This window comes from Heterodontus francisci, chromosome 31, assembly GCF_036365525.1.
Source record: "Heterodontus francisci isolate sHetFra1 chromosome 31, sHetFra1.hap1, whole genome shotgun sequence".
Taxonomy (NCBI): domain Eukaryota; kingdom Metazoa; phylum Chordata; class Chondrichthyes; order Heterodontiformes; family Heterodontidae; genus Heterodontus; species Heterodontus francisci.
This window is the reverse complement of record NC_090401.1, coordinates 42,256,743-42,282,529: the sequence shown is the minus strand read 5'-3', so window position 1 is coordinate 42,282,529 and position 25,787 is coordinate 42,256,743. Positions and strand designations below refer to the sequence as shown.

Below are 25,787 nucleotides of genomic sequence, written 5' to 3'. Positions count from 1 at the left end.
TGGCTTGTGGGAGGAAACCGGAGCACCCGGAGAAAACCCACGCAGACACAGGGAGAACTTGCAAACTCCACACAGGCAGTACCTGGAATCGAACCCGGGTCCCTGGAGCTGTGAGGCTGCGGTGCTAACCACTGCGCCACTGTGCCGCCTGCTGACCTGCTGAGTATTTCCTGCATTTTGTATTTATTTTATATGGGTCAACTTTTATTCATCTGACAGAGGTGACCTTTCCAAACTTGGATGCCTGCATTGGCTGTGCCTCAAAGGATGTGCTGTGCTCCAGATATTACCACAATTCTTGTACTCCACATCAGCCTGAGTAAAACTGCAATGGAAAATTTACACATGAAGTGTTTATGTGCATCAAAATGCTGTAAAATACATTGGTGTGTACTGTGTTTGAATGCAAAAATGATCTGCTCATCAATTTTAGTTCAATCTTGCAGATACTTCAACAAAAAAAAAAGTTTGCTTGAAGACAATTAAAAGCGGCTGTCTGTCACCAGTAACAATACAAGTTCTTTAATATGACCACAGTAGGAACATAGGAATTGTTAAGACAAAAAAAAAGTCCATCTAGTTCACCTTCTACCACATCACATCATACAATGATAATAGAGTTGCTGATCAATCAATCGCTACCAATTAACCTACAACAGACCCAACCAGGAAATGAGGAAAACCCCACTGATGGAAAGCTTTGAGACCCATAAGTCCAAAGTCACCTCTGTTCCTGCAGGCTAGACCTATAAGCCAAGTCTCAAACTGCTCATATATTATACCCCAAAATATTATTTTCTGAAAGAAATCTATCTAATCTACATTTGACTCAATCACTACTATCTGCTTCCATCCTCTCCTTACAGAGCCTATTCCACAGATTATCAATTAGACTTCAGGAAACTCCGCAGCTAAAAGTAGGTGAGGACTGCTGCACGGAACAGGTATGTGCTTTTCCAGCACAGCTTATAGAGCAGGAATGCTTCCCCCTTTTCCCACCAAACCCTCCAGCGATCGGAACACCCCCCCCCCAACCCGTGACCCAATGTCCTCCATGGACTCCCCACAATCATCTCTCCTCCTCCCCCAAATTCTCTGGCCTCCCGTGATCATCTTCCCCAATATCTGACCCCTTCCAGAATCTTCACCCCTCCTCCCCCATTTTCTCTAGCACTCCCCCACCTCCCAGATCTTTCCACTGTGCCCCACCCCACCAATACCCCTCACAACCAGATTGTTGATCTCTCTCTCTCCGTCCTGTCACTCACTGACTACTGCCTGTTGTCAAAGGCCTATCCGCCCTCTACTAATGTATAATTGAAAATTGTATCTGCTAGAGGAGACTCAAAGCTGAGAAGTTTACTTCATAATCACAACCCTGTAATTATTGGCTGGATCCCGAGTCCTGCCTTCCACTCAAATCTACAACAGTATTTGTACGGCGTTTTGCCAGGACTTGGTTGGGTCAATGGGTGGGAAGTTTCTTGGCAATTCTTTTGGGCCTCCTTATCTCGAGAGACAATGGATACGTGCCTGGAGGTGGTCAGTGGTTTGTGAAGCAGCGCCTGGAGTGGCTATAAAGGCCAATTTTAGAGTGACAATGGAACCCAAGATAGGCATATTGGCAGAGGGAACCAAAAACTGTCTCGGTGTCAGTCCATAATCAGTTGCTATAAAAGTGACATTTTTGTACCAACTGAACAGATGCTCTTGAAAGACTTGGATAAACTGTTATGGTTACATTTTCCACTGTGAGCAGGTATATACACAAGATCAATAAATTGCCCGCATACTTGTGCTATTATTGTTCTGTTGTGCTTACATCAGGCCAATATGATAAATTTTAGATTGAAAATATGAAAACACATGGATTTATTCATTCCCCCAAGGGAAGGAAGGTAATTTACACTAAAATCAGATCCATTTGTCCACCTGCTTGACAAAGTAAAACATCAGTATACTCTTTTTCCCTATATCATTATTCTTATTAAAAGCACCTATTTTGTCTGTTGTGATTTATCAGAGGTTAATAGAAATTACAACACAGAAATAGGCCATTTATCTCATAGCCTCTGACCTAGTGCTTCAACTAGAGCCATCTACTTTGTTCCCATTTCCTTTTTATATTCTTCACATTCAGATACTTACCAATTCTCTTTTAGATGATGTCACAGACGAAATCTCATTAGCCACTTATAGGAACTGGAGTAGGCCATCTAGCCCCTTGAACCTCTTCTGCTACTCACTTAGAACATGGCTGATCTGTGACCAAGCTCCTTTGCTCCATATCCCTTAATACCTTTGGTTAATAAAAATCTACCAATCTCAGATTTAAAATTAACAACTGACCCAGCATGAACTGCCATTTGGGGAAAGAGAGTTCCAAACATCTACCACCCTTTGCATGTAGATGTGTTTCCAAACTTCACTCCTGAAAGGCCTGGCTCTAATTTTTATGTCCCCTAGTCCTAGATTGTCCAACCAGTAAAGAAAATTTTCCCTCTCAATTTCTCCCAATATCTTGAAAACATCAAATCACCCCTAAACCTTCTAAATTCCAAAAATACAACTGTAGTTTGTGTAATCTCTCCTCATAATTTAATCCTTGGAGTCTAGATATCATTTGGGTAAACCTACACTGCACTCCCTCCAAGGCCAATATATCCTTCTTAAGGTGTAGTGCCCAGAACCTAACGCAGTACTCCAGGTGTGGCCTAACTAGGGCTTTGTGTAGCTGCAGCATGATTTCTACCTTCTTGTGTTCCAGTTCTCTAGATATAAAAGCCAGCATTCCATTGACTTTTGTGATTATTTCCTGTACCTGTCCGTGCCATTTTAATGATCTACACACATGGATTCCTAAGTCTCTTTGGACCACCACTGTTTCTAGCTTTTCACTATTTAGAAAGTCTCTTCTCTTCTTCTTCTTTGGCCTCCTTATCTCGAGAGACAATGGATAAGCGCCTGGAGGTGGTCAGTGGTTTGTGAAGCAGTGCCTGGAGTGGCTATAAAGGCCAATTCTAGAGTGACAGGCTGTTCCACAGGTGCTGCAGAGAAATTTGTTTGTCGGGGCTGTTACACAGTTGGCTCACCCCTTGCGCCTCTGTCTTTTTTCCTGCCAACTACTAAGTCTCTTCGACTCGCCACACTTTAGTCCCGTCTTAAGAGCTGCCCGCCAGCTCTGGCGAACGCTGGCAACTGACTCCCACGACTTGTGATCAATGTCACAGGACTTCATGTCGTGTTTGCAGACGTCTTTAAAGCGGAGACATGGACGGCCGGTGGGTCTGATACCAGTGGCGAGCTTGCTGTACAATGTGTCTTTGGGGATCCTGCCATCTTCCATGCGGCTCACATGGCCAAGCCATCTCAAGCGCCGCTGACTCAGTAGTGTGTATAAGCTGGAGATGTTGGCTGCCTCGAGGACTTTTGTGTTGGAGATACGGTCCTGCCACCTGATGCCAAGTATTCTCCGGAGGCATCGAAGATGGAATGAATTGAGACGTCTCTCTTGGCTGACATACGTTGTTCAGGCCTCGCTGCCATAGAGCAAGGTACTGAGGACACAGGCTTGATACACTCGGACTTTTGTGTTCTGTGTCAGTGCGCCATTTTCCCACACTCTCTTGGCCAGTCTGGACATAGCAGTGGAAGCCTTTCCCATGCGCTTGTTGATTTCTGCATCTAGAGACAGGTTACTGGTGATAGTTGAGCCTAGGTAGGTGAACTCTTGAACCACTTCCAGAGCGTGGTCGCCTATATTGATGGATGGAGCATTTCTGACGTCCTGCCCCATGATGTTCGTTTTCTTGAGGCTGATGGTTAGGCCAAATTCATTGCAGGCAGCCGCAAACCTGTCGATGAGACTCTGCAGGCACTCTTCAGTGTGAGAATGTTAAAGCAGCATCGTCAGCAAAGAGGAGTTCCCTGATGAGGACTTTCCGTACTTTGGACGTTGCTCTTAGACGGACAAGGTTGAACAACCTGCCCCCTGATCTTGTGTGGAGGAAAATTCCTTCTTCAGAGGACTTGAACGCATGTGAAAGCAGCAGGGAGAAGAAAATCCCAAAAAGTGTGGGTGCGAGAACACAGCCCTGTTTCACACCACTCAGGATAGGAAAGGGCTCTGATGAGGAGCCACCATGTTGAATTGTGCCTTTCATATTGTCATGGAATGAAGTACACTGATCTATACCCTTTAGATCCAAACCTCAAACTTGCCTGTATTGAAATCCATTTGCTACAGTACTTTTACTCATTCACTTAATCTATTAATATCTCTTTGTAATTTTATACTTCCATCTACACAACTTACAAGGTCGCTTTTGTTTGTCAATTGCAAACTTAGATATGTGGTTCTCTTTCCTGTCATCTAAGTGGTGAATAATTGAGGCCCCAACACAGATACCGGTGGGACGCCACTAGTCACATCTGCCAATTAGTGTACCTGCTCATTATCACAGCTCTCGGTCGCCTGCCACTCAGCCAATTTCATAACCAGGTCAATAATTTTCCTTCAATTTTAGCTAATAGCCTCTTATGAAGAATCTTATTAACTGCCTTTTGAAAGTCCATATAAATAACATCCACAGACATCCCCCTGCCCACTACTTTAGTCACCTCTTCAAAAAATTCAATCCTGTTCATCAGGCATGACCTACCCTTTACAAATCCATGCAGGCTCACTCTGATCAACTGAAAATTTTCAAGGTCTTCAGTCACTCTATCCTTAATTACAGACTCTAGTAATTTCCACGACAATGGAGGTCTATAATTCCCTGGTTTTGCCCTCTCACCTTTCTTAAGCAGTGAAGTGACATGCAATTTTTGAACTTAAAGAAAAGATTTCTGAATTGAGAAAACTTTGGAAGATCATAGTTAGGGCATCTGCAATGTTTTCACCTACTTCCTTTAAAACCCTGGGATGAAAATCATCTGGTCCTGGGAATTTGTCACTCTCTACTGCCTGTATTTTCTTCATTATTGTTAATTTGCTTATATTAATTATGGCGAGTCCCCTAATTCAATGATAGTTTCCTTGGAATGTTCAGCATACTAACCTCTTTCTCTACTGCAAATACTCAGAATCACAGAATAATACAGTGCAGAAGAGGCCCTTCGGCCCATCGAGTCTGCACCGATGCATTAAAGACATCTGACCTATCTACCTAATCCCATTTGCCAGCACTTGGCCCATAGCCTTGAATGTTATGACGTGCCAAGTGCTCATACAGGTACTTTTTAAAGGATGTGAGGCAACCTGCCTCTACCACCCTCCCAGGCAGTGCATTCCAGACCGTCACCACCCTCTGGGTAAAAAAGTTCTTCCTCAAATCCCCCTTAAACCTCCCGCCCCTCACCTTAAACTTGTGACCCCTCGTAACTGACCCTTCAACTAAGGGGAACAGCTGCTCCCTATCCACCCTGTCCATGCCCCTCATAATCTTGTACACCTCCATCAATACTGATGCAAAGTAATTATTTAACATGTCTGCCATCACCATCATCACTTTTAAGGGGCCCAACATTGCTCTTAACCACCCTCATTTTCTGAAAATAATTGTAAAAGTTTTTTGTGTCGATTTTGATATCTCTGGCATGTTTCTTTTCATATACCCCTTTTGTTGCCCTTACTATCCATTTTGTAACTCTTTGCTGTTCTTTGCATCTCTTCCATTTGCCAGGATGTTTTTTTTTTGCATTTCTGTAAGCTTTTTTCTTTTTGTTTTATGCTGTTTCTTATCTCTTTAGTAGTCCATGACTGTTTTTTTCTGGTCAAATAGAGCTCTTGCTCCTAAGCTTATAAACTAGCTCTATATCACATTAAATTCTTTTCTGAACACCTCCCACTAATTTTCTGTCGTTTTACCCATTAATAGAATTGGCCAGTACTCTGGGCAGTCTCTGTCTCATTCCATTAGGCTTTACCTAAATCTGGAATCTTAGCAGCTGTTTCACATTTCTGCCTTTCAAACACATGGTTGAACTCTCATATCGATCACTATTAGATAAATTTTCATGCACTGTTAGGCTGTTACTGAATCTGACTTACTTATTACTCATTATCAAATCTAATGTGGCCTGACCCCTTGATAGTTCTAGGATATATTGTTGCAGAAAATTGTCCCGAACACATTCAAAATATTTTCTACCTTTTTGACACAAGCTCGTCTGCTTATTCCAATCTGTATGCAAGTTAAAGTTCCTGGTTCAAGATGTATCTCACCCTGGCATCAGGTAGGCAACATACTACGTGGGACATATGATCCTGCTTACAAAAAGAGTGCTATCCATCCCCCTGATTATTGAATCCCCGACAATTACTACATTACGATTCCCCCTCCTCCTCTCTTTGGACAGTCACCAGCTCCAAGGTGCCAAAGTCATCATTCTGGCTACCCTTCCAACATTCTAACAGTCTTTACCCAGCAAGTACACTGTACTCATTGGATAGGATCAGTTTCAGCAGATCTTCATTCTCTATCTCACCTGGCTCTCCTTACTCAGTACACCAACAGTCACACCAACCCTGTTCCGATTCTGTACCTCTACGAGGTTTAATCAAGGTCTGGAACAAACTGTCCAGATACTCCCCCCCCACCTCCCCTATGTGTTGGAGTGTCTTCAACTTGCACTCCAGCTCAATGACTCAAGAGTCAGAGAGGTTCGAGGCGCACACATCTACTGTAGACGTGTTCGCTCGAGACAGTCTCGCTGTCCACAAACTCTCATATATTGTAATCCAGCCACACAACCTGCTCTCCCTTATCTTAGTCTATATTTATTTATAGATAAAATTTATTTTTAGCTTCTTTATCGCTTTAAGTCTATTTAACTGTTCAGCTAAAAAACACAATCACTAACCAGTAAAAAAAGACTAACCACCAAAAACACTAAACAAACTAAATGCTGTAACTTACTGGTGCCACTCCACACTCTCTGCTGACTATGACGTCACTCTAGGTTTTATGGCAAATCTTTCCATGTTCAAAAATATTCAAACTTCTCCCTTCGTTTTCTCGTAATCCTGAGTTTATACCCCTTGTTACTGATTCACCAACCAGTGCAATTAATTTTTCATTATTTACACTTTCAAAAGTTTCATGATTTTGTAAATCTGTTAAACTCCCCCACCCCCCACTCCCTTAGCTTTCTTTGGTTCCATTTAGAAAAGTCCTAATTTTTCAAAGCTTTCTTCATAACGAAAACCACTCATTTCTGGTATCATTCTAGTACATCTACTAATGTATCTTTTCTATGACAATCAGAGCAATAAGATTGCACTGTAAATTAGATATAGCCAGATTTTATTTAAAATAAAGGAACACACACATACCCACAATCTGGTGCTGGACACCATCGACAGTCGGGATCGGAAGCCAGGTACCGACGTAACATAAACTCCTCATATTTCTCCATCAGCGCCTGGTCATTCAGTATCATCCGAATATCATACGGATTCAGCCGTTCTGAGCACTCAGGGCAACTGATGTTCACACGGCTCTCTGTGATTTCGATGCGCAAGTACTGGCGCAAACAGTTAAGGCAGGAACGATGGTGGCATGTCATGATTTCGGGCACATTCTCCTGCGGATGGCGCACCAAACAGAGGGGACATTCCAGAAAACAAGATGACACCTTAACCAAGAGAAACAAGAAGTTAAAAAAGCTTCCATTACATAGTAACAATTTTCTCAGTTGTTATACTTTCCGCCTGCTGACACGTTTCTCTTGTGGCTCAATTGGTAAATAGACAGGCCAGAGTGGAATCGAACCAGATACAACAGGATGATCCTGAGTCTTAGGTGTGCGTCAGTTAATTGATTTTAGTCAGAGCAACATGTAGGGCATTGGATTTAGCATCAATGCTTCTTAGGGAGGGAAAAAGTACTTAGACAGGGTTCCTACTTTTGATCAGGTAATAGTGATGCCTGCTGCAAAAGTGCACACGGGTGGAGATCAGGTATGGAGAGCCCAAGGCTTGGCTGCAATTTCCCCCCTTCTCACAGCTCCCAATGCCCGTCAACTCTGTCCATGATTAAGAATGGCCATTTAAACGACACATTAGCATGGATGGTGCTCAAGGAACAGCACTCCAGTGGGAATTAGCTTTTAAAAGATGATAAAACTAGAGGGAAAAATTATAGACAAGCAAATGTACAAAATATCTTAAGACACACTAGACCTTGTAAGCAAGACTTTCTCCATTGCATCTACAGTGTAAGCACACTGTAACATGGCAGTTTCATACCTTATGAATGGGTCAATGTGGAGGGATCCACCAAAATTCAGGATTTTATTTAACAATTATTGGGTAAAGGTTGTAAATATTAATAAGGTTGGTTCATATTCCCTTGCAGGAACTACATGTACTGCGTCCAGACATTCACTGTCAATTTGTACCTTTAAGTTCAGGTATCAATCAGCAAGACCAATGCAGCTCTGACCTCAAATTCACAAACTGTTTCCTAACATTGTGACAAATGATGATGATGGTGGTGGTGACACCAAACCTGTACCAGCATGTACTGCATAAAGGGCAAATGAAGGGATGTTTTGACAGTTTGGTACGAATTAACATTGTTTTTCCAAAACTGCTGCATGCAAACCTTACATGTAATTTTATGTTTTATGGAAATTAGAGTGCTGTACCAATTATTTTTTGCATAATCATGGGAAGATTATTTACCTGCAAGTTTGAACTGCTCATGTTAGATATGCATGTATTGTTGCATTGTCATTATACTTCCCTTTTCCTCAGTATTAATATCTCCATCTATAACCTTCACTTGCCCAGATATAATATTGAAAGATTTTACTAATCCAAAGAAATGTTTTTATATGCTTCATAAAATAACAGGTATCAAGAGATATATAGGAGGTCCAGATCTGTCAAGTCTCATTCATCTGGTTGTCAGGTACCAGCTTCATGTGTTTCAATGGTTTTAAAAGCTCTCTCACTCCTTATGATCATAATTCACTGTCTGAATATTTCCTTTTTTTGTTGTGCTGTTTGGTGCGGTCTTACAGTCCACTTGTCAGGCAATGACCCTGAGCTCCAAGCACCCATTGAAGCAGGTGGACTGTGGCGGGACAGACCGGGGGCTGCCCGGTTTGAGGTGGGGGGGTGGGAAAGGAAAGAGTGCGGGAGGAGGGGTGGAGTGAGTGCGGGGTGGGGGAGGGAGTGCAGATGGGAAGGCCTTCGTTTTGCAAGCTGGAGCATCAGAACTATGTGTCCTGGCCTGTCGGGAGACCTTACACAAATCAACGATTCTCGGAAGACCGCCATCATTAACAACGAGCTCAGTAGACTCAATGTGGACATTGCAGCACTTCAGGAGATACGCTTCCCTGCGAGCGGATCTCTAAGAGAGAAAGACTACACCTTTTACTGGCAGGGTAGGGATCCTGAAGAACCAAGACAGCATGGAGTGGCCTTCACCATCAGAAACCCTTTGCTCAGCATGATAGAGCCACGTTCAAATGACTCGGAACACATACACATCTGACTGCTCACCGCCTCTGGTCCAGTACACCTACTCAGCATCTATGCTCCAACACTCTGCTCCCCACCTGAAGCTAAAGATCAGTTCTACGAGGAACTCCATAATATCATCAGTAGCATTCCTAATACCGGACATTTGTTCCTGCTGGGGGACTTTAACGCCAGGGTTGGGGCCGACCATGACTCATGGCCTTCCTGCCTTGGGCGCTATGGCATTGAAAGGATGAAATGAGAATGGACAGAGACTGCTGGAGTTGTGTACCTATCACAACCTCTGCATCACTAACTCGTTCTTTCATACTAAACCCTGTCACCAGGTTTCATGGAGACACCCAAGATCACGTCGTTGGCACCAGCTGGACCTCATCGTCACAAGACGAGCCTCTATAAACAGTGTCCAAATCACACGCAGCTTCCACAGTGCGGACTGCGACATTGACCACTCCCTGGTGTGCAGCAAAGTTAGACTCAAACCAAAGAAGCTACATCACTCGAGGCAGAAGGGCCGCCCACGCATCATACTTACAGAATTTCTTATCCACAGCTGTTACATAAGTTTCTAAATTCATTTGAAAAAGCCCTTCAAAACACTCCTGCAGGGGATGCAGAGACCAAGTGGGCCCACATCAGAGATGCTGTCCATGACTCAGCAATGACCACCTTTGGCAAACATGAGAAGCAGAATGCAGACTAGTTTCAATCTCACTTTGAAGAGCTGGAACCTGTCATAGCCGCTAAGCGCATTGCAATGTTGAACTACAAGAAAGCCCCCAGCGAGTTAACATCCGTAGCACTTAAAGTAGCCAGAAGCGCTGCACAAAGAACAGCCAAGTGCTAGGTGCAAGTGACTACTGGCAACACCCACACAGTCATATTCAGCTGGCCTCTGACACCAGAAACATCAGAGGAACGTATGATGGCATTAAGAGAGCTTTTGGGCCAACCATCAAGATCGCCCCCCTCAAGTCCAAATTAGGGGAAACGATCACTGACCAACGCAAGCAAATGGACCGCTGGTGGAGCACTACCTAGAACTGTACTCCAGGGAAAATGTTGTCACTGAGACCGCCCTCAATGCAGCCCAGTCTCTGCCAGTCATGGATGAGCTGGACGCACAGCCAACAAAATTGGAACTCAGTGATGCTATTGATTCTCTAGCCAGTGGAAAAGCCCCTGGAAAGGATGGCATTACCCCTGAAATAATCAAGAGTGCCAAGCCTGCTATACTCTCAGCACTCCATGAACTGCTTTGCCTGTGCTGGGATGAGGGAGCAGAACCACAGGACATGCGCAATGCCAATATCATCACCCTCTATAAGAACAAGGGTGACCGCGGTGACTGCAACAACTACCGTGGAATCTCCCTGCTCAGCATAGTGGGGAAAGTCTTCACTCGAGTCGTTTTAAATAGACTCCAGAAGCTTGCTGAGCGTGTCTACCTTGAGGCACCGTGTGACTTTCGAGCAGAGAGATCCACCATTGACATGCTGTTCTCCCTTCACCAGCTACAGGAGAAATGCCACGAACAAAAGATGCCCCTCTATGTTGCTTTCATAGATCTCACCAAAGCCTTTGACCTCATCAGCAGACGCGGTCTCTTCAGACTACTAGCAAAGATCGGATGTCTACCAAAGCTACTAAGTATCATCACCTCATTCCATGACAATATGAAAGGCACAATTCAGCATAGAGGTGCCTCATCAGACCACTTTCCTATCCTGAGTGGCTTGAAACAGGGCTGTGTTCTCGCACCTACACTGTTCGGGATCTTCTTCTCCTTGCTGCTCTCACATGCATTCAAGACTTCAGAAGAAGGAATTTTCCTCCACACAAGATCAGATGGCAGGTTGTTCAACCTTGCCCATCTTGGAGCGAAGACCAAAGTACGGAAGGTCCTCATCAGGGAACTCCTCTTTGCTGATGATGCTGAATTATCACCCCACACAGAAGAGTGTCTGCAGAGACTCATGGACAGGATTGCAGCTGCCTGCAATGAATTTGGCCTAACCATTTATTTATTTAGAAATACAGCACTGAAACAGGCCCTTCGGCCCACCGAGTCTGTACCGACCAACAACCACCCATTTATACTAATCCTACATTAACCCCATATTCTCTACCACATCCCCACCATTCTCCTACCACCTAGGGGCAATTTATAATGGCCAATTTACCTATCAACCTGCAAGTCTTTGGCTGTGGGAGGAAACCGGAGCACCCGGCGGAAACCCACACAGACACAGGGAGAACTTGCAAACTCTGCACAGGCAGTACCCAGAATTGAACCCAGGTCACTGGAGCTGTGAGGCTGCAGTGCTAACCACTGCGCCACTGTGCCGCCCACTGCGCCATCAGCCTCAAGAAAACAAACATCATGGGACAGGACATCAAAAATGCTCCATCCATCATTATCGGCGACCACGCTCTGGAAGTGGTTCAAGAGTTCACCTACCTAGGCTTAATTATCACCAGTAACCTGTCTCTCGATGCAGAAATCAACAAGCGCATGGGAAAGGCATCTGCTGCTCTGTCCAGACTGGCCAAGAGAGTGTGGGAAAATGGCACACTGACACGGAACACAAAAGTCCAAGTATATCAAGCCTGTGTCCTCAGTACCTTGCTCTATGGCAGCGAGGCCTGGACAACGTATGTCAGCCAAGAGCGACGTCGCAACTCATTCCATCTTTGCTGCCTCCGGAGAATCCTTGGCATCAGGTGGCAGGACCGCATCTCCAACGCAGAAGTCCTCGAGGCAGCCAACATCCCCAGCATGTACACCCTACTGAGCCAGCGGCGCTTGAGATGGCTTGACCATGTGAGCCGCCTGGAAGATGGCAGGATCCCCAAGGATGCATTGTACAGCGAGATCGTCACTGGCATCAGACCCACCGGCCATCCGCTTTAAAGATGTCTGCAAATACGATATGAAGTCCTGTGACATTGACCACAAGTCGTGGGAGTCAGTTGCCAGTGATCGCTAGAGCTGGCGGACAGCCATAAAGGCGGGGCTAAACAGTGGCAAGTCGAAGAGACTTAGCTGTTGGCAGGAAAAAAGACAGAAGTGCAAGCAGAGAGCCAACTGTGTAACAGCCCCGACAACCAATTTTATCTGCAGCGCCTGTGGAAGAGTCAGTCACTCTAGAATTGGCCTTTATAGCCACTCCATGCGCTGCTCCACAAACCACTGACTACCTCTAGGCGCTTACCCATTGTCTCTCGAGACAAGGAGGCCAAAGAAAGAATATTTCCTGAATGTTGGCAGCTCTGATGAAGTCACTCATTGGTGTTGGGCTGTGTGCAATTCAGCAATGTTGCCTCATGATCCCTTATACTTTTATAATTATCTCTACCTTTTTCCCCTCCTCCTTTCTTGCCCTTCCCCATAATCTGCTCCCAGACTATATATAGCCAGTATCACTCCAGAATCAACCATCAGGAGATGCTCGGTTCAGCTAAACTCCCTGTGATGGGCTTCTGTCTCCAATTGACACCTCTGCACAATGGCATAGCAGCTTTCTATATGGATGAATGTGGATCTGAAGTAGGATCACCAGCTCTTGTTACATGTATTTCAGGAGGTTTTGTCACAGTAACTCCTGCCTCCAAATGCCTCACCCCTATACTCTCAGCTGATTGGGTAAGTAGTTAACCAAAGTCAGCACTACCTGATTGACAAATAGATGCATCCGTTCAAAATGAGATCATGGCTGATTGGATAACTTCACTGTCAAACAAAATAGGGGAACGACCCGATTGGATGCTGAAGTCCTACTGTAACATGACACTTACTTCAATAACAATTATTTTTAATGAACTCAGAGCAGCTGGTGGCGCAGGTGGCAGTTTAACTCCTGGCAATACAGGTGCTGTGGGACCATTTTTAATAAATTTTGATCCCAGTATTGAAAATTAACTCTAAGAGCTTTCTTTCTGATCAGTTCAACCTCTGGAAACCACTACCTGCTCCCTTGTCACTACCTCCACCTCCCTCCTCAGTCACTGTCAGGCTGTTTGAAACTGTGGCACCCTGTTCAACCCTGAACTGAGTTTCAAACCCTACATCCTACCCATCATCAAGGATAATTGCTTTCAAGTCCGCTCTTTTACCTCAGCCTCTCCACTGTTGAAAACCTGATAAATGTCTTTGTCACCTCCACACACAACTACTCACTAAAATTGATGACATTAGCAGTTGATTTGATAGGGGCATTTAAAGTAACGCAGGGACATGGTTTCCAATGGCTAAGGGGTCTAGAATGAGGGGACACAGATACAAGATTAAGTGTAAAATATTTAAGATAGATCATGTGGCTGTACTACTGAGTTAATAATTGAAAGAGAAATCATGTCAACATTTAAGAATGAATCAGATTGAAGAAATGGTTGAAAAAAGGAGGGGTAGAGGTATATGGAAATAAAGCAGGCACATGGGAATTAGGACTACTGTTTGTATGGAGAAAACACACCAGCATGGGATCATTTGGATGGATGATGTGTTTCCATGTAATAATTTCCATGTAATTCACATAACACTCAGTGGTCTCATCATTGGCTCCTTCACCCTCCATAAACTTCAATTTATCCAAAACTCTGTCACACATACATCATCTTACACCAAGTTCTGTTTGCCTACCATTCCTAATTGTCACTGATCTATATTGGCTCCCTATCCACCATCAACATTCACTCTCTTCACCACCGACGCAGAGTTGCAGCAGTGTGTACCATCTACAAGATGCACTGTAGCAACTCAACCAGGCTCCTTTGACAGCACTTTCCAAACCTGTGACCTCTACCACCTAGAAGGACAAGGGCAGCAGATGCATGGGTACACCACCACTTGCAAGTTCCCTCCAAGCCACACACCATCCTGACTTGGAACTATATCCTTCACTGTCGCTGGGTCAAAATTCTGGAACTCCCTTCCAAACAGCACTGTTGGTCTACCTACAATCCAAAGGATTGCAGCAGTTCAAGAGGGCAGCTCAGCACCACCTTCTCAAGGGCAATTAGGGATGGGCAATAAATGCTAGCCCAGCTAGTGACACCCATATCCCATGAATAAATAAAAAAAAGGCATTAGATTTAAAATCTTCCTCTTGTTTATAAATCTCTCCATGATCTCACTCTACCCTATATCTGGAATATTTTTCAGCCCTCTATTCCTCCTGGCCATTCTAATCATCTAACTCGGGCCTTTTGCACATTTCCCTTTGGCCCATCACTGGTGGAGGAGTCTTCGGCTCTATTCTGAGACATCTCTCCATCTTTAAAATCCTCCTCAAAACCCATCTCTTTGATGAAACTTTCAGTCACCCCTTCTAAACTTACTTTTCCTGATTGAAGTGCTTTTGAATATTACTTTATATTGAAGGTACCATGTCAATGCAAGGCATTGTAATCATATATCTAAGTGTTAATATTAACAAAAAATCTTAGGCTTTGTTCTCGAATGTGTGACAGCTGGATTCAAAAACACAACCTCACAGAAATAAATTTCTTTTCTGAATTACTATCTGGCTGATCATTTTGAGTTTACTTTTTGGGGAAATTAGGTTTGTAGATGGTTGAGCAAAGCCTAAATTTCAATAGAAATGGCACCTACTGCTCGCCTACCTTGTTTCAAAAGATAAAGAAAACTGCTAAGATGGAGTTGTGGCTGCTGTGACCTCAGCTCCCTTTGGGTGCCCCTAAAGGTCAGTTAAAGGCTAATTGTTTACATTTATTTTACTTTTGAATGTAGTCATTTTCAGTTTTGTTTTGAAGACATGAGCTTTTCTTCTTGGGTTGTCATTGGAGCTGTCTTATTGAAAAGAATGAGACTATGCAAATGTCACCCTGCTCACTTACACATCATGGCATGAATGATTTTTTAACATAGATAAAATATTTTGTTGACTACCGGAAAAGCCGGGATGGAAGAATGTAATTATAAGTGAAAAAGTAATATAAAAAAAAAGACTTTATCAGGTAAAGTGTATCAAATATTTTTCTCTTTTTTTTTTAAACGAAGGAGGAAGGGCTCACTAATATTCTGGGGCAAGACTAGTCCTGTTTACTGGCACACCGTTTCGACTGTATAGTACTCCCTAGTTGCCCAGCTGGAAACAGAAAAAACTTCTTAGTTGAGGACAGCCAAACTTTGGATTTGAACTCTGCTGCTGTTTGGAAACCAAGCCAATGCTCTATAGCTGGAACAATACATTTGCCACACCCTTCCCAAGTTCAACTCAAAAGTATTGCGTTCACATATACTCTGAATGACCTTTCAGAAGTTTAACTTGCATTTGTAATCCACGCTCCCACTTGTTATTTAATTGTTGAGAAAGGCAAATGTGTTGTTAGATCAGTCCTCCAAAATAATTGGAACTTTGAGGAAGTAACAACTTCTTGTTGTGGACTGTGGAAAACCGAACATAATCGTTTGATTGTGCTGTCTCAGGGTGAACTAAAATTCAAAACCACGATACTAATTGCTGCCAGCTTGTTGATGCTTGGTCTGGCGTTGCATTAACGTACCCATTAGTTCTAAACCAATTACATTAATTTAACTTTCAACACTAGTGATATTTGGATAATTGGGGAAAAAAATGTCTGAACAATCAGGAAATATATATTTTAACCAGGTCACAACTGTTATGTTATGTTTTGAGAGTTTTAAAAGAGGATTTAGTAAGGTCACAAACCCCACTGATCATTTCCAATTCCTTGTGGTTTACAAAATCGGTGTGGTTTTTCATTCCTAGAACTTTATAAGTGAACTACAAACTGGATAGGCTGCTGCTCTTCTACTGATATAAAAGCAAAATACTGCAGATGCTGGAAATCTGAAATAAAAACAAGAAATGCTGGAACCACTCATCAGGTCTGGCAGCATCTGTGGAAAGAGAAGCAGAGTTAACGTTTCGGGTCAGTGACCCTTCTTCGGAACTGACAAATATTAAAAATGTCACAGGTTATAAGCAAGTGAGGTGGAGTGGGGCAAGAGATAACAAAGGAGGAGGTGCAGATTGGACAAGGCCACATAGCTGACCAAAAGGTTATGGAACAAAGGCAAACAATATGTTAATGGTGTGTTGAAAGACAAAGCATTAGTACAGAATAGGTGTTAACGGACTGAATATTGAACAGTAGCTAGTGCAAACATGAAAAAAAACAGTGGGTAAGCAAACTGAACAAACTAAGATGAAATGAAATAAATGCAAAAAAAAGGTTGTAAAAAATGTAAAAAGAAAAAAAAGAAAAAAGAAAAAACAACTAAAAATGAAAGTAAAATGGGGGGCTGTCATGCTCTGAAATTATTGAACTCAATGTTCAGTCCGGCAGGCTGTAGCGTGCCTAATCGGAAAATGAGATGCTGTTCCTCAAGCTTGCGTTGATGTTCACTGGAACACTGCAGCAATCCCAAGATAGAGATGTGAGCATGAGAGCAGGGGGGAGTGTTGAAATGGCCAGCAACCGGAAGCTCAGGATCCTGCTTGCGGACCGAGCGGAGGTGTTCCGCAAAACGGTCACCCAGTCTGCGTTTGGTCTCCCCACTGTAGAGGAGACCACATTGTGAACAGCGAATACAGTATACTACATTGAAAGAAGTACAAGTAAATCGCTGCTTCACCTGAAAGGTGTGTTTGGGGCCTGGGATAGTGAGGAGAGAGGAGGTAAATGGGCAGGTATTACACCTCCTGCAATTGCAGGGGAAGGTGCCATGGGATGGGGACGAGGTGGTGGGGGTAATGGAGGAGTGGACCAGGGTGTCGCGGAGGGAACGATCCCTTCGGAATGCTGTCAGGGGAAGGGAGGGGAAGATGCGTTTGGTAGTGGCATCACGCTGGAGGTGGCGGAAATGGCGGAGGATGATCCTTTGGATATGGAGGCTGATGGGGTGGAAAGTGAGGACACGGTTCCTGTCACGGTTCTGGGAGGGAGGGGAAGGGTTGAGGGCAGAGGTACGGGAAATGGGCCGGACACGGTTGAGGGCCCTGTCAACAACAGTGGGGGAGAATCCTCGGTTGAGGAAAAAGGAGGTCATACCAGAAGCACCATCATGGAAGGTAGCATCATCAGAGCAGATGCTCTTCTACTGATGTTTGTTTTCACAAAGAAATGTTACTAAAAGTCTTCAAAATGTTAACCTCTGCATAATTATCTCATCACTGCAGCCAGGCAACAAATACAAAGGTGTAATTTTCCTATAAACCCCTGCATGATAAGTTATCCGGAATATGCATTCTTTCTGACTGTCTGATGTCACTTTGCATTGTATTTCCTTCTCATAAATTGTAGATAAAATTGTTCTGTTTCCTTTATCTGGTTGACTTGGCATTTTGCCTCCATTAGGTGTTGCAACTGATGACCTATCCCAGTTCCGTAACTCAAAGGCAGGGTGGGAACAGTCTAAATGTAAATCATCAATTTAAACTGCATTTCAAATGCAAGTCATTAATCCTTCGCCTGCATCACTGGTTCCAAAGGATTAATTTCTAATGTAACATCAGACAGTGCAACAGTGTGGAAAATTTCTAGTTTAGCCCCAACAAGAGGGTAAATGCCATAGGCAAGGCAGGAAATCTAGAGAAAAAAATCAGCCAGGATGCTCTCATGCAGCACTTAGGGGCCGTTCAATTAATGGCAATAGGTAGATGCCTGTGACTAAGTCATTTGTTAGTTTCTTCAGTTGAAAAATGACGTGCAACATGGAGAGATTTAAAGATGGGAATGAAAGAGAATAAAATATTTGCTTTCAAAAACCTGTTTCGGAAATAGCAGACGACATTTTCTAAAGTTTCACCTTGATGTTCAGAGCATTTTCCACATGATTAATATCTGTGGAACCACCTTCAGCCAAAGCTATTAGTTAGATGGAGCTCCCATTGATAAAACACTGTGCCAACCAACAAAATTTCCAATTTAACATGTATGCATGGGAGATTCTTAAGAAGGCTTGGGGGGGGGCGGTGGGGGGGTGAAAAGTGCAAAGGTAGTTGGCATTAAGAGAGCTGAGTGTACAGCAGAGAGGGCGTAGAGGAGGTATGGTACCTACCACATAGGAAAAAATACAGGGCAAGAATGACTACAGGAACTTGTGGGAACAAGTGTTGACACCCCCACCAGCATCCATAAGATTGAACAGTAGTGGTATAAGATGAAAATCTCATTGACGTCTGGCAGCACTAATAGCTGGGTAGCAGCAGTTGTTAAATGGTTTGTGCAGAAAAAAATGATTTTTTTTTCCAAATAACAGTAATCTTATAATTATGGTAGTCCCATAATATAAATCTAAGTAATAAACTTTTTATATTGATAATCTTGACCAACTTACTACTGACTTTTTAAAAAAAAGTTAAAATCAAGTTATATGTAAAGTACATTCCACATTTCAATTTTAGCCTGTGGTTCCCAAAAATGCCAGCTCAACTATACTACATAATAGATTCAGTTATTTTCATTATTTTTGACAATTTTTCACTCTATTCCTTTGGCTGCACTGTGCCTGCTGTTTTCTGGCAATTCACAACAGGGCCAAGGCACTGGTTGTATTATCCCTATGTGTATTATAATTGTTTGTGTTCCCAGAACTGGACCAAAAGAAAGGATTAAGTAGGCAGTGCACCAGTTTCATAAACTAGTACAGCAAGACTGAATTTCAGATTTGGAAGTAAAATCACTTCAGAATGCTGCCTCTGGGTTTAGTGGCTTAAAGTGTCTGTAACAAAATAGATCCCATCTCACTCTCCTTTCTCTCCATTGTCCCTACACCTTCCTTGTTGCTCACATTCTACACCTGGTAACCCAGCAGAGATCAGAAAACTATTGTGCAGGTAATCCCAGGTGCAAATACATGCACAGATAGATCTGCAGCCTGATTATCTGGTCTATAGTCTAACGAGCACATTGAAGCTAACTCACTGGAGCCCTATCCCATTTCAATGTGCTTTCAGTGGTGTAGTCAGACTAAAAACCTCACAATATCAGCCTTAGTAGGGGTGGATAAATTGGTCATTTATATAATTCATGAGACAAATTAGATGCTGTTCCTCTCTCACATCATAATCCCCCTGATGTTTGCCATAATATCTTTGAATTTGTTCTTTACATTATTAGCAGAATACTGCAGTATTAACGTATTTTCCCATCCCTGGGCAAAGTACATGTTACTTTATTTTAATAGGTTTAGTTTGATCCCTATGTGTTGTATAAGGCAGCGTCTGGTCCCATATGCTGTTTTGATCACCTAGTCATAGGAAGGATATCACTGGCCTTAAGAGAAGTGTGAGCAGCAAAGATGAACCCAGCTATTGAGAACTTAAGTATAGCAAAAATTCGCTGATTTTTGTTTTACAAGGAAAATTGAATGGAATCACAGAATATAGTCTCTTAAAAAACTGGTAAAGTAATCAAGAAAAACCCATAACCCTCATCATAAGCAGAATTTGGCTTATTCACATTAAATCAATTGGCTCCCTTATAAATGGACAGAACTGTGGAAGGCAATTCATAAAGCACAAGTAGAGAGCCTGAAATCCGAAGTAGTAAAAACAGCATTTTGCTTATTCAGTCACAGTAAATCAGTGGTTCAGGTTATGAAGAAAGGTTAACAAATTTGAGGATTGTAGAATTTGAAATGAGCGAAAATGAAGTTTTCAGGATTGTGAAAGAAATTGATTCAAATTTGAATGGTTCAAATGTCAGGGGAAAAAGAATTAAAAATGAAAATGTAAGTATAAAAATAAAGGAAGTCGGGAAAACCGTGAATTTTAGCAGATTGGTCTTTGAAGCAGACAGTACAAATGGTCGAGGAAATTTGATGTATTTTTGGAAACAGAAAGGATTGAGAAGGCAGATAGATTAAATTGATTTCTCAAAAGGGGTCCTAATGACAGTTTCTCTTTTTCCTAAAAATGTGAAAACAGTTGCGACAATTGCAAAATGAAGGTACATACTGAGAGGATTTTGTGCTCAGTGAAATTATTGGATGTCTTGTGTAATTAGAGTATTTGGAGGATAAAGAACAATGTCAAAACATTGTTGTATTTTCATTTTGTCAAAATTATTAAGTGAGGCGGTGTCTTAATGAAGTGCATGTAAACAAATTTAGACAAGGTTTGCCAAACATGCAAGTGAATGAACATAAATCTTGAACATGTAATGACATCATGACAAAAACTCATCTGAGTTTTGAGGTGCCAGGAGAAACACCCCTTTGAAAGACACTTGTTTGAATGATGTGCTTTTTGAAATAGTAAATCCGGGTAGCTCAAGCTTGAATGATTTTTTGGCTTACAGGAGAGTCATGGTGACCTGCTGCCAAGCCTCTACAACTAAGTGTTGCATTAGTACGCTGAGGTATCGAGTCAGAGCCAATTATGGAGCTACATCTTTCTAACTCTGCAATTTTATACATTAAAAAGTTATCTACCAAAGACTGCAGAAATATATTTTCAAGGAATAGCTGTCAGTGTATAGTGTGGTACAGTTATACAGTAATACAGTGGTACTGAAGGTAAGCAGGTAGGTGCAACAGGTGGTAAAAAAGTCAAATGGTAAGTTGGCCTTCATAGCGAGAGGATTCGAGTACAGAAGCAGGGATGTCTTGCTGCAATTTATACAGGGCCTTGGTGAGTTCACACCTGGAATATTGTGTGAAGTTTTGGTTTCCTTATCTGAGGAAGGATGTTCTTGCTTTAGGGGGAGTGCAGCGAAGGTTTACCAGACTGATTCCTGGGATGGTGGGACTGACATATGAGGAGAGATTGAGTTGGTTAGGATTCTATTCGCTGGAGTTCAGAAGAGTGAGGGGGGATCTCATAGACACCTATAAAATTCTAACAGGACTTGACAGGGTAGATGCAGGAAGGATGTTCCCGATGGTGGGGGAGTCCAGAACCAGGGGTCATAGTCTAAGGATACAGGGTAAACCATTCAGGACTGAGATGAGGAGAAATTTCTTCACCCAGAGTGGTGAGCCTGTGGAATTCACTACCACAGAAAGCAGTTGAGGCCAAAACCTTGTATGTTTTCAAGAAGGAATTAGATATAGCTCTTGGGTCTAAAGGGATCAAAGGGTATGGGGCGAAAGCGGGAACAGGCTACTGAGTTGGATGATCAGCCATGATCATAATGAATGGCAGAGCAGACTCGAAGGGCCGAATGGCCTACTCCTGCTCCTATTTTCTATGTTTCTATGTAATCCAGGCTAAAAAGGTCACCAGTAGACAACCCAATTACTAAAGGCACAATAACTGCAATACTTTAGCTATCATTTATTTGGAAATGCAACTCCCTTCGACCAGGTGACAGAAACATATAATGGATTATTGTCTTAATCTTTTTCTGCTGTTCTTTCGTGGTCATTATTTTGCTATGGCCATTGGGAAAGGGGGGGGGGACAACATTTTCCTTTGGGTTATCTTAGCTTTTATACTGTGCAATGCATCAGTGTATCACCACCCCACGATTTAAACCATAAAACACAAAAATAACAATTCTGTCAGCATTCAATATTGTTTACTGGGTAGGAAACGGACATTCTTTATCGGTTTATAACAAGATTTCAGCGATAGTCTGACCCTGTCTGCTAGATATAACACAAAGGTGGGAGCCAGACCATTGCCAAGTCTGATTTAAAGTTTCCAATGCCCACATTCCTTTCTGGTTTTACCACAGCTTTTTAAACAGTACTAGTATCGAATGTGCACTAAATAAAAAAGGAGCTAGATGAGGCCTAATTATACTATTCTATCGCCTTTAATGGTAATCAGATTCCAAACCTTCCTTGCTGAATCTGAAGATGTTAACGTTGTCCTGCTGTCAGACGGGTGCAGTTTCTTTTCAGTCTCTGCCACCTCGATCTGGATGCTCTCGATGCTGGAAACGGAGACTTCCTGCTTTTGCTTTGATTTGGATTTTCCATTAAATATGCTCTGGAAAGAAATCCTCCTTCTTTTTGCTGGGCATTTGGGATTTGGAGTTGCATTAACTGAGGAATGGGGGGAATCAGAACGCATTTTGTCCTCTCGGTGCGCGGTGTGGTTAAAATAATTTCCTTTAGGATCCCTTTCTTTAGTCTTTCAACACAGCTTCAATGCAGAGAGACAATGACAGTGATAGTTGAAGAGTCTCGGCCAGCTGAGGTATTGAGACAGCACAGCTGGATCCAGAGGTTGCCTGCAGAAAGCTCTCTCCACTCGGTCTTCCTTAGGCAGCAGCTTCAGAAGTCCACAGCTGGGTGGCCCTCGGAGGCTCCTTGAAGCCGCCTCTTCCCCTTTTCTTTCTCTCCTTCTGGTCGAAGCTGCAACATAAAACAAGAGGAAATGAGCCAGTCCGATTTTACTCAGGCTTCTGAGAGTTGTGTCATCATCAAAGGCTTGACAGAGCATGCTCAGGAAAAGTGCCTCACCTACTGTTCTTAAACGGAGTTAACTGAAAATTATGTGTGGGTTGGAAACTGCGTCATGGTCAATAATTCGATCATTTCAAACTCTCTTTTGCACTCACTTGCTGACAGAAAACACCGCAGTCAGCCACCAGTCTCACTTTGATAACATGATCTCTAACTCCGGATCAGCCCACTGTGTTTGAGAAAAAAAAGCTCATTTCAGCTTCCAGATCTCGCTGCTGCACAGATGTGTCCGACTTTCACTTTAGCTTGTTCGCCGATGAATCATTTTAACCCTTTAACAACCAACAGTTATTTGCAAATGGGGGGAGCAAGGCTTAACCCTTTGAATCCAGTGCTTAAAATCCTGGAAACGATATCAAGGTTCAGTTTTTTTAAAGCTCATTTAAGTTAGTTGTGAGGATTACATCCCTTATGTAGTTCTATCTGAGACAAATTATATTTTCTGCACTCTGCCATGTTCCTCCAGCCTGCACATTTCCTCCCGAACAAAATTTGCGCATCCTGTCCTTTCCTGACTTAGCCTGAGCCTCTTCCTGGGATTTTCTCATCTGCTTGGTCCAACACACATTAGCAACCAGACACAGGAGGGAATTCCAATATAGGGCACTAGATCTTTACAGGTCGCTATTCTTGTAAAAACTGGTCTTTGCACTGTGAAGGCCATTAAAAAAAATGCTCAAAAGGTTAACCATTCAGTTTCCACATTTTATTTAGGTAAGGGAACATCCTAAAAGTATTGCTTAACAAAGATAATAGTACAGAGGTAGAGTTTCCACTTTGGGCCTATCAGGAAATTGCACGCAAAATGCTCTCAAAATTGCACTGATTAGCTCACAGTTCAAATTTCCAATAAAGTAATTGGCATAATCACAGAATCATAACATCTTCCATGAACCAACACGATTGAACAGCATAACAGGATGCAAGAGTTTACTTTTTCTTCCATTAAAAAGTACTCATTGATGTATTTAAGAGCGGTAATCTGCTCGAGTTTTATTAGTACAGCCGAAAACAGGTTTATCGCTAAAATAAACATTTTTAGTAAGGATCCAGGTCTCCACCCTTGAGTAACTGGATTCAAAATCACTGAAAACGACTTTAAAAAACTATACTTAGAAGCATAGAACAATTACAGCACAGAAGGAGGCCATTCAGCCCATCGTGTCTGCGCCAGCAGAAAAGAATAGCCACCCAATCTAATCCCACCTTCCAGCACCTGGTCCATCTCCTTGCCGGTTACAGCACTTCAGGTGCAGGTCCAGGTACCTTTTGAAAGAATTGAGGATTTCTGCCTCCACCACTGTTCCTGGCAGTGAATTCCAGAGACCCGCCACCCTCTGGGTTAAAAAGCTTTTCCTCATGTCCCCTCTAATCCTTCTACCAATCACCTTAAATCTGTACCCCCTGGTAATTGACCTCTCCGCTAGGGGAAACAGGTCCTTCCTGTCTATTCTATCTAGGCCCCTTATAATTTTGTACTGTTAATCATTTACTATTTTCACTGGTGTAGACCAATTGGTTTCTTAGTACGAAAATAATTCTTCACTTTGAAGAATCTTACATGACCAATGCAATTGGTGGAACCTCGCAATGTCTACTTTGGCAGGGATAGTGGGGAGAGGTAGAGTGGCATTTTATAGTAGGAGCTGATCCGGTGAATTGAATCTTAAACCAATGCAAAGGATTGTGGAAAACACAAATGTAAGTAGTTTTGAGTATAACTCACTTATGTTTAAAATTCTCCAATTTTTTGTACTGGTTTGGCCAATTCTGCCCGGATTGTGCTGATATTACTGGTGTAAATGAGCAGAAACTCTACCCCTATATTTTTCCTTTCTTGTGCACCCAAGCCCCAAACCTTCACATTTGAATGGCCTCTTATAACCAGTTTAAGCAATTGCCGAGTACGTGTTAACTGCAACACATATTAACAGGACGTGGGTTTTCCCTGCAACCCACCACACAGTGAGTCTATGACCTCTGTTGATGTCATTTAGGGGAGATCAGAGGGAGAATGTTGCATATCTCAAGATCACAACACAACTGAGCCCTCGGAGCAAATAATCTTGCTCTCTTTGTGGGGAATAGGCAGGACTGTTTAAGCTGCTTGCATTCATAGATCGTCCATTAACTGGCATTTAACTCAAGCTGTGAACACCAACAGATCAAGGCAGTTTTTTTTTATTTGAGACAACAGTGCTAAAACAGTCCTTTTCAAACCTCCTGGCTAAGCCAGAAAGTGACGAGGATAAACACAAATAGAATGAAGTTGCTTCAGCTTTGTGGGCTAGACTGCAAAGGCTGATGGATTTCTTCAAATACAGAGCCAGCGGTGCTTGAGATGGCTTGGCCACGTGAGCCGCATGGAAGATGGCAGGATCCCCAAGGACGCATTGTACAGCGAGCTCATCACTGGTATCAGACCCACTGGCCGTCCATGTCTCCGCTTTAAAGACGTCTCCAAACGCGATATGAAGTCCTGTGACATTGATCACAAGACGTGGGAGTCAGTTGCCAGTGATCGCCAGAGCTGGTGGACAGCCATAAAGGCGGGGCTAAACAGTGGCGAGTCAAAGAGACTTAGCAGTTGGCAGGAAAAAAGACAGAAGCGCAAGGAGAGAGCCAACTGTGTAACAGCCCTGACAACCAATTTTATCTGCAGCGCCTGTGGAAGAGTCTGCCACTCTAGAATTGGCCTTTATAGCCACTCCAGGCACTGCTTCACAAACCACTGACCACCTCTAGGCGCTTACCCTTTGTCTCTTGAAACAAGGAGGCCAAAGAAGAAGAAAAGAAGACTTTAAATACCACTGCTGGAGGTGGATTTCAGAAATGGACATTACAATGTACAAAATAGATGGATGGGGTGACAGTGATGTGAGT

The 25,787-nt window shown here is 42.9% G+C and overlaps 1 protein-coding gene across 6 annotated transcripts in view; it reads right to left on the bottom strand.

Annotated features, from left to right (window-relative positions):
• Window positions 1–25,787, bottom strand: part of rnf19b (ring finger protein 19B) — a 190,910-nt gene that overhangs the window by 21,822 nt on the left and 143,301 nt on the right. For 4 of the 6 annotated variants that reach the window (XM_068011402.1, XM_068011406.1, XM_068011407.1 and 1 more), the window contains 2 exons: window positions 22,273–22,793; window positions 7,337–7,638 (listed from right to left, as the gene is read on the bottom strand). In XM_068011402.1, the coding sequence (XP_067867503.1) occupies window positions 7,337–7,638; window positions 22,273–22,509 (539 nt within the window). In that variant the 5' untranslated portion in view covers window positions 22,510–22,793. The other 2 variants (XM_068011408.1, XM_068011403.1) reach the window with 2 other exon arrangements.